Source organism: Cynara cardunculus, assembly GCF_001531365.2.
Source record: "Cynara cardunculus var. scolymus isolate 2C chromosome LG 15, CcrdV1, whole genome shotgun sequence".
Taxonomy (NCBI): domain Eukaryota; kingdom Viridiplantae; phylum Streptophyta; class Magnoliopsida; order Asterales; family Asteraceae; genus Cynara; species Cynara cardunculus.
The window spans coordinates 9,336,755-9,347,129 of record NC_037542.1 but is presented as its reverse complement, the minus strand read 5'-3'; the positions used below and the strand labels follow the sequence as shown (position 1 = coordinate 9,347,129).

At 31.3% G+C, this 10,375-nt stretch overlaps 1 protein-coding gene across 1 annotated transcript; it reads right to left on the bottom strand.

The window, feature by feature from the left end:
- Positions 1-4,740: 4,740 nt before the first annotated feature.
- LOC112527205 (amino acid transporter AVT3B-like) lies at positions 4,741-6,459 on the bottom strand. The gene has a single exon (XM_025137676.1). It carries the CDS (start codon positions 6,291-6,293, stop codon positions 5,001-5,003), a length of 1,293 nt encoding a protein of 430 aa, XP_024993444.1. The 5' UTR covers positions 6,294-6,459; the 3' UTR covers positions 4,741-5,000.
- Positions 6,460-10,375: the final 3,916 nt, after the last annotated feature.

The window sequence follows — 10,375 nt, the reverse complement described above, 5'->3', positions numbered from 1 at the left end:
ACAAACAGATAAAAAAGAAAATTAAAAAATTTAATATTTTACACAATATTAAATAATTTAGATTTATATAACCGAATACAAATTTTGTAAGATATCTATATTAAATGATGATTTTCAATAACCATTCTACATAATATAAATAAGAACAAAATTGGTCAACCTTACATATCTTAAATAAGCTACTATATGTCCATCCAAACATGTACTCAAAAAATAAGTTAGCTTATGTCCGCCAAATAATGCATTTGTTGTACTGTACAAATGGTACATGCCTTAAGAACTACTAATTATATGGTTGATTAACATAACAACAATTTTTTGTTCCGTAGTTATGGACGTTATGGCAACTATATGCCTTAAGCTCCATATGCTCCATAGTTATGGAGGTTAGGGTCTAATCTAATGATATCTTTTTCCTTCATATCTTTAGCTCCTTAGACATACATTTTAAATCATGCAAGGATGTTGCATTCAATCCAAGAAGAGGAAATGAGGTCGATGAAGGATGCTTGCCATAAAGTTCCCAAACCTGTAAGTAAAAAACATGATCACAATCGTTACCAACTGGTTTGTGAAAGTTAARGTCCTTAATTTAAGTATATATGAATGAAGTTGTCAATTCATCTGTTCTACAGACAAATGTTAACTTGCCTACAATCAACAAGTTCTCTGATGTTAAAGTTGCTATCCTTATCAACTGCTCTCGTTGTAGAATAGCWTTGAAAGACATATGTGWGCGAAAGAAGAACCATGGCGAGTTTTCACAACAAAACCACCAGAAGATTTGATCTTCCGAATGTTGAAGGCACAAGATACAGTTAGTTGGTGGTTTTAGTAAGTGATTCAAAACGATTTTGAGTTTGGAACRGATGATACTTCTCATGTWAGTGGACGAATGTAGAATACTGGTAGATGGACAATGGTAATTATGGAATCAAGATSCCAAGGRTTCAAGTTTTAATCTTACGGGAGATGGGCTTGAACCCCTCTGCTAGCCTCGGCTCTGAAATGGCTCCTCATATGGGGTTCCTAGAGGGCGGATTCCATGTTGGGATGATCAGGCCAAGGTACTCATGATCAACCTTTACCTTAATTATGGAGTGAACAACTACAACTACAACTACAACTACAGCTGCAACTACATCTGAGTTGACAAGTTCTATTAAGAAGATGAATTCTGTAGGCTTTCAACGAGTTCATATTTGAACTTTAGATGTTTAAACTTTCCAAATATGACATGTAAAACTAACAAAAGAATCCCAAACATTACCTTCATMTGGATTATCTCCTCCTAGAAATGTTATGAACATTGACGAAAAGAATCTATTGATCTTGACCAACAAGCTAAAAAGCCTAAAACATAATAGAAAATAATGAATGAAAAAGATAAACATAAATCAACATTAATGCAAAATAAATTTAAATGGGAAAGAAAAGTTGATTACCTTGCATTACGAGCTTCCACATCCAAAACCCCTATACTTCTCTCTTCCATGATGGAAAATGAACGCAAACCATTCAATAYGAAAAGTAATTGCATTTGGAAATTGAAGGCATGAGGTAAAGTTATATAATGAGCTAGATTCTCATTAAGGTAATCATTACGGTTCGATGTGGGACACAAGTTTACTATCTTGACATCCATACGATGTGGGATAAGAAAATACGAAGAATAACCTTGAACCTAAATGTCTTTCTTGAAAATTTAAACCCGGTTTTGATGACCACTCTAGAGTTAAATTCAGATTTACGACTTTGAATTTTCCCAAAGTTATGTTGTAAGTCTGGATGCCACTTCAGAGTTAAATTCAGACTTACAACTCTGAATTTTCTCAGAGTTATGTTGTAAGTCTGGAGATCACTTCAGAGTTAAATTCAGACTTAAATTCAGTTAAACCACGAAAACAGGAAAATAAACATGTAGAGGGACAGATGTCACTTAAATAGACCTATTTGAACCGTAAGTGAAAATTGTGTCTAGATACATGTTTAGGCGGGAAAAATCAATAACTGTCGCATAAAAACATGACACGTGTCCCCAAAGTTACTTATTTATTAGGTATATAGATATGTATGTATATATGTATGTATGTATGTATGTATAATGAATAGATAAAATAAAACTTACTATGATCAATATGTAAAATTAAAACATATTGAAAAACCTCTATCTTTCTTTCTCTTCTTTCATCTCTCCTATTTTTTCTCTCGTCTCTCCTTCTATAGACATACAATTAATTAACTTTTTTTTCTTTCTAATCACATGTGATTTAAAACGTGAAAACAATTATTCAAATTAAAATTTGAAAAAGAAAAATAATTGAAACAAAATCACATGTGATTGTGTATCAAAACATATTTATTATGTGTAAAATCATATTTGATTCAAAATGTAATTCATAATTTACAACAATCACATGTAATGTTATAGAAAACTTACATTTTTTCCACTTAAATTTTCTATGATTAACGATATTTTGATGAAAATTAGCGATTTTTTTGGAAAATAAACATCAATTATTGTGTGGATATCACTTTTATTTTTGACAAAAAAAGAAAAATTATAAATACCTTAATTTAATATATTAAATAACCCTTATAAAAATAAATGAATTTCTATACATAATTCATATACAACAAATTACATTATATGTCTTTTTAAACTATGTTAAAAAAAAATTATTTCAAAACATGATACAAATAAATGATTTCCATTCAAATAACAACTATCATATTAATGTATAATTAAAGTTGACATTTTATCCATATAAATAAACATGTATTTACATAATTTTTATACACTGATTTTTATAAATCATTTTATAAATTATAATAATAATTCGAAAAACGCTAAACAAAATGTTTTTATAATAATTGTAAAAGTTAAGGTTTTCAGGTTGTTAACTTGTCATTGTTTTGTGGCCCAAAAAAGTTGGATGAAATCTATTTCTTATCATGCTTTTACGCTGTGTTTTCAAGTCTTTTTCTTATGAAAGAAGGCCGGGAAAGAGGAAAGAGGAAGGGGGGAGGAGAATCACGTACTCTCGAGTTTCTAGGAAGGGAAGGAAAAGGAAAGTAAATAAAGCTGATTTTATTTTCAAAACTTTATTTTCAAATATACGAAGAAGAAAGGAAAGAAAATGAAAGAAATAAATAAATATTAAAAATATCTATAAATTTAGTCACCAATTATAACTCTTTAAAGATAAATAGGGATATTTTATATTAAACATTTTTCCTTTTCTTTTTATGCATGAAATTGTTTTTTTTTTTTTGTTTTTTTTTCCTTCCCTCTCAAATACAAATAAAAATTTAGAGTGAACTATGCTTTTAGTCCCTGTAGTTTGATGTTTATAACAATTTTTATTCCTGATCTTTAAAAATTTACTTTTTTCGTCCCTATAATTTCTATACTTCTGTCCAACGCTGTTAAAATTGAAAAGTTAACCCACGTGACCTCAGGTTTGAAAGTCCAAAAGATGGAGTAAATTACATTTTCGGTCCTCATGGCATTTGGATTTTTACAAATTTGTCCTGAAATTTCACTTAATCGAAAATAACACACATACACACACACAAACATATATATATATATATATATATATATATATATATATATATATATAGTAGACGGGTACTCACGCAATGAACCGAGATATATCATGATTTTAATATTTCATTTTTATTCTTTATCTCAGTCGATGTTATAGTATGGTCTTATGCGATTTTGAAAAAAACGATGATGCTTTTATTTTTGAATAAAATATTAATTTGAAGATGTCATAAAAATTTGACAAAAATATATCGATATTAGTATCAAATTAACTATTTAAAATTCTTATTTTTTGTGTAATTTTTTAATTCAATTTTTTTATTATAACTTAATTTAGGTTCAATAACGAAGTAATTTATATTTTGTTTAATAATATAATTTTCTTATAAAGATAATAATTAATTATTTTGTTAGAACTCAATAATTATCCTAATTATATTTTTGATTTTTTATATTTTAAAATGAGATGTTTATCCTTTGTTGATTATGTTTATCCGTCGTTAGTTACACGACAAACATGGAGCTTTAATAAGTTGTATTTATGTATAATTTACTTGTAATATTGAATTTTAAGTAATATGCATCAATATACAGTACTTTATGCATAAAAAATGATTTTTAAGAGTTTTTGCCAAATACTTTATAATATACTATAAATATAAAGATCCCAACTTCACCTTGATAGGTTGAATAAATTTATTATAGTTGACTTAAATTAGAAATAACAACTCTTCTCAAAATCTCACTTAAAAAGTGCTCACAAGAACATTTTGTAGTCTTAGTAAAAAGGGGGAGGATGGGACAATTACTGATTCTTAAAACCAGCATTCTTAAGTTTAAAGAGTCGGCGGAGGAATGAGCTCTCTTATTTTATTACTACATGTTCAATACCCTATTTTTTTTTTCTATTATCTTATTTATATTAATTAACATATCATATTATTATCTTTAATTTTATTATAAAATTTTGTAATTAACTAATTTTCCAAGATGTTTTTTTTGGTCATTTTACATTCTTACAAGCTAGTTTTACCAAACAAGATTTTTTTAACAACTAGTTTGCAAAACATTAAAAATATGCATCTCTTTCGATCATTTAGAAGGATGAACGAAATCTAACAAAAACAAACAATAAAAACTCGTAAACAAATGAAAATATAAAACCATCCAATGTTTCGGTCCACCGAAAACACGAACACAAACTATGATTTTCATTTCACTACCAAAAACAAACACCAAACGTATAACTTCTCACTCGACACATTACAGAACAAACAATACTAACCTGAAAACACCACAACGCACATCCACAGCCATTCGATCAAACAAACAAACCACACTGTTTTGTGAATGAAGGCTCTCTAAAATCACAATCATTAATACTTTCATGTGATGATTTAGCACTTCATCCTCTTCATCATAATCTTCAATCCCTCCACATACACCTTCAAAAGATGATTTCAATCAAAGAAAACCAAGTCCCCAAAACCCCAAGAATCACACCCAAAACAATCATCCCCAAATCCCACATACTTTCCTTCCTTTGCATCTCATTCTTGAAAGTAATATAATGAAATAAAGAAGGTAAAACCAACCCCAATATACAACAAGTACTACTTCCAACCAATGACAAGAAATCTGTAAAATTTGGCACAAAAAGAGCCACCAAACTCACCACCATAACCAACACCCATCTCATCCATAAACAATACCTTCCTTCCCAATATCTTCTTTCCATAACTTCATAAACTGGATGCATCATCAATGGAAATGTGAAGAAAAGATTTATACAGAGACCCAATTGGACCAAACTGCTGAGAATTCCTTTACCCATGTTTGCAGTGATGATATCTCTTGTGTTTTCACCAAAAGCAAAGTAACCCAATAAGCCAAAGAACCCGTACATGGCGGCAATGAAGGCCATCGCCCATGCCAACACTGTTCCAAAGTTTTTCTTGTCTTTGGCTTCTGATTCCAATGGCAATGCCATTCCGATTCCTTCGAAGGAGAAAAGAGCGACTCCGAGACCGTAGCAGAACATTGGAAAGGAGCCGAATGCGTAGACGGTGGTGGTGCTTTTCATGAAAACGTTGATATCTTCGACCATGACGACGGCCATGGCTCCGACGTCGACAATGTCGGCGAAGATTGACATTGGGGCTAAAAGGGTTAGAGTTGGAATGGCGTTTAGTCCTAATTGGAATGGGAAACAGCTCCAGATGTAGAAAGTTTTGGCTTGTAAACCCCAAATGCGAGAAGTGGCGTTTAAATAATGGCGGGATTCGATTGGGGTGGAATTGAAAAGATTGGCTAAAGTGTTGCCGATGAAGATTAAGTATCCGACGCAAAAACCGGCTTGGGATGCGATGATCATTATATCGACGGCGAGACGACCGATGGGACCTGAAACTGCGAATCCCAGATCTCCGAAAGAATTGATTTTGGAATAAGACAGTGGGGATTCGAGTTTTCTTCGGGTTTCGATAAGGAGCATCATGCCACGGTAGACAAGGCCGGCGACGGCGAAAATCATGACGAATCCGGTAACCCAACCGGTGCGCATGAAGGTATACGGCAGACCAAGAACGCCGGCGCCGACGATGGCGATGAAAACGTTCGCAAACGTCTTGGGCGTGGAGGATAAAGAATCATGGTTTGCGAGGAGAGGCGAATCTTCCCTCGGAACCGATGGAAAGCCGTTGGAGGATGAAGTTGCCTCATTTTTCTTCTCGGAAACCATGCCGGATAAACTAAACCGACGATCGGAAACCAAAAAACACCCTCTTTTCTGTAAATTTGCAGCGATCTGGACAAGATTACATCAAAATTGGATCAGATAATGGGTTGGATTTGGGAGAAAGATTACAAATGGAGAATCTGTGATGAAATAAAATGGTGGGTATGGGAGAGAACCGATCAAAAGAAGGGGATTTGATGAGATATGTTGTAGGGGATGGAGAGGCGTGGCGTATTTGAATTTGATGGAGGAAGTGACAGATGTAGGGATGAAAGTGGATGTGCGTCAGCGGCTATCCGCGTAATTTGAGTACGATGATTGGTTTGTTTGTCTCCTTTCGGGGGTCCGTTAAGATATTTTTTTAAGAAATTTGTCGTTTCTTGTGTTTGGGCCTTGGGGATTAGATATTTTAAACAGAGCCAATGGGAATCAACCAACTCAAGGTTTAATATTTTAAACATGTTTTAATTAATGTTAATTTAATAAAAGTTTAAAATAAAAAATTTAAAAAAGAGTAACGTAAAGTAAATTAATTAACTAATTATAGGGATATAAAATGTAATTTTAAAATGAAAATTTAAAAAAAATTGGTTTCATATGAGAAGGTGAGTATATGAACGGCTGATGTAAGGAGTAAGGGATGAAAAGTAAGGTAAGGGGGTATGAATATCAACCCCCAAATTAAATATATATAATGAATTACATTCATCTTCAATAGATTTTTTATTTTATAGAATCTAATATTAATTATATTACTAAAATATTATTTTCTTTTTAAATATTTATTTTTAAAGTTTTATTAGTCTCACTTGATAATCATTTTTGAGGTTATCTCAATATTTGAAGAAAAAACTCTTCTCTTTCGTACTTTCTTCATTTTGGAGATAGTTATGGAAAAGCTCTTGGAGCAAAATATTGGTTTAAAATCCCTATTTTTTTTCCATTTTAAAGAAGTTGTTGGAGATGCTCTGATATTAACGAAAGACAAAATAATTCAGTATGGAGTTTTTTTTTTTAAACAAATAAAGGGTATCATTAATGAGCATTTGAAGGGTACATGTAGTTCATAAAATGAGTTAGGAAACCTGGCTTAGCAAAGTATGAGATTGGACAAGAAGATAACTGAATTCTCTATGCTAACGTATAAGCCATTTCATTAGTTTGTCGCTTGGTGGAACAAACTGCATAATAATCATGTTGAAGAAGTAACATGCGACATCTCGATACAAAATGTCCGAATTCCGTTTCATCATCTTCGGTTGAATTGGTGGCAACAACTTGTTGGGCGTCGAACTCAAAGATAACTTGGTGATACCCAAGGTCGATTGCTCATCACACAACTTCCAAGAGGGCAAGAGCCAGAAATTTATTTGAGTGGATGCACCTTTAAGATTGATTAAAGGTCCGCAAAAATCGCAATTTGACATAGGGAGAAAGTCAACATAATTTGACTTAGGAAAAAGTCAATTTTGTCGATTTGAGTAACTACAGATAGAATAAACCTTGATCCTTAAAGTAAATATATGTTGCCTTGAAAATGACATAAAAGGCTGCAAATTTTAAGCTAAATAAAAATGGGAGGAAAATAAATCACGGAAAAAGATAATAGAATCGAAATGGGAGAAAAATCAACAAAAAGTTGTCTTGGCAAAGTGGTAGCAATAATGCTTATAATTGTATTTGAGGTTCTGAGTTTGATCCTTCTAACTATATTTTTGTTGTCAATATTTTCAGAAATATCATTGTAGGACTTGAGTAAATTTCCTTACTGGGCCCTGAAGCCTAATTGAGAGATTTAAATCCATGACCTCTAGCATGTGGAGTGAAGTGGTAATACTACCATCCCACCAATGTAAATTTCTATTATAGATTAGGTTTCAAAGTATTTAAGGGCATCCTTTAAAATCAAGCGGTTGCACTTTTCAGACGACTATATCATTTTCTGTTGCAATGATCGAGTGAGCGGATGCATAGGAGCCCGCTCAGCTCCTACTGGGTCCACCCATGGCAAGAGCCTCACAATCCTTTACTAGCGGAATCACCGTTAGAGTAACTGTACAAGCAACAAGAGACCATTTGTATCCCGAAAAATAGCAGCTAGCCCAACAGAGTGGTTGTTTTCAAAGTTCAAAGGGGGTTTGAGCTCGTCGATGGACCTGGTTGGGTTTCCAGAGCCTTGGTCTTCAACCAATCCCCATACACTTCTAAGTCGTTGTACAAGGTTATGGGACGTTGTTCTCAAGTTGTTATTCCACCACACATCATTTCTCTGCCTCTACATGCTCCACAAAATCGTGGGGAATTTTTCGTTAATTGGCTGGGGACAAGCGTTTAGCATGGAAAAGAACATATCGAAGAAATCATTGGCTTGGTTGGTCTTCCCATCTATTAGCTCAAACAATCCAGCTTCCCTCTAAACATGCTTGGTGAAACGGCAGTCAATGAATATATGCCAAGTATTTTCTAGGTTTTTACTGTACTGTAACTCCACGAGATTGTAGGTTCACTTGAGTTGGCAGCACGTTTCGTACCCCTCTCCAAAGAAAGGTTCTAACTTTATATGGGATATTAATATTCCAAAGCTTCAAACATTTCCCATAATAAAAGTAGTAGGAGTTTAGTTCAAGAACCTTTGTACCCAGCCGTGTAATTCATAAAACAGTGAATTACATATTAGGTATGGTGGCAAAAGAATTATCTAAACTATATTATAAAACATTTGACAAAAACTCTTAAAAATCATTTTTATACGTAAAAGTACTGTTTATTAATGCATATTACTTAAAACTCAAGATTGTAAATAAACATAATCAAATATAGGATAAACATCTCATTTTAAATATAAAAAATCTAAAATATAATTAGGATAATCATTGAGTTATAACATAATACTTAATTATTATCTTTATATAATGTTATATTATTAAACCAAAAATAAATTATTTCGTTATTAAACTAAAATTAAATTATAATAAAAAAATTAAATTAAAGAAATTACATAAGAAATGAGAACTTTTAAATAGTTGATTTGATATTAACATTGATATTTTTTTTTTCAAATTTATATTTTATTCAAAAATAAAATCATTATTGCTTCCTTAAAAACACATAAAAACATATTAAATATTGACAGGGACAAATAATAAATAGGACATTAAAATCGAGATGTGTCTCGCTGTATTACACGAGTACTCTTCTAGTACATATTTAAATGTTTATTGGTCTATAAAAATAAATAATTCGATTTTCTTCTATAATTTCAGTACCACCTATCTTTAATATAATATTGAACTAAAATTTCAGATACTATCTCATAAAAAAACAAACAACATCGTGATTAAAATGTTCTTAATAATTTAATTCACACCAAAAAACAACTATTTGATAACCGGTAAATATTTTGAATAGACAACAAAAAAAATTACTATTTAAACCCTATACGTAGTTAGTATGGAATAAAATATAATTATTTAATAAGTGTTTTAAATTAATAAATTACTTTACATATATAATTATTTGACAAATATAAATGGATTAAATACATGAAATAACAATGTACTTTCTAATAATTTCTTATTATAACATTGTACTTTCATTTTTTTTTTCCTGTTACAACATTATAAAAAATTACGTGGACAGTGATACATCATAGAAATTTGTTAACCTGTGTCACATTATCAAAATTTAAATTATTACATCAACGATATATTACAAGTAGATATCTTACGTGCATAGTGATACATCATAGAAACTTGTTAACCTGTGCCACATTATCAGAATTTAAATTTTCAAGTTACCCATTGATAACAAAAGCATTAAAAACCCAAAATAAAAATCTAGAAAACATAAAATTTGCTAGATACATCATAAAATTTGTGTAGTCGGGTTCAAGTGAGAACAATAACCAAATAGAAAAATAAGTAAAAGGAAGGATATTAACCACACAATTCATTAAATAACTAGTTGTATACTCGCGTAATGCGGCGAGAGCCATGAATTTTAATGATTTTGAAGTTTTACTGATTTTATTAGAGAAGATTTAACGATGATATGTGTTACACTTGGTCTTTACATATTAATACAAT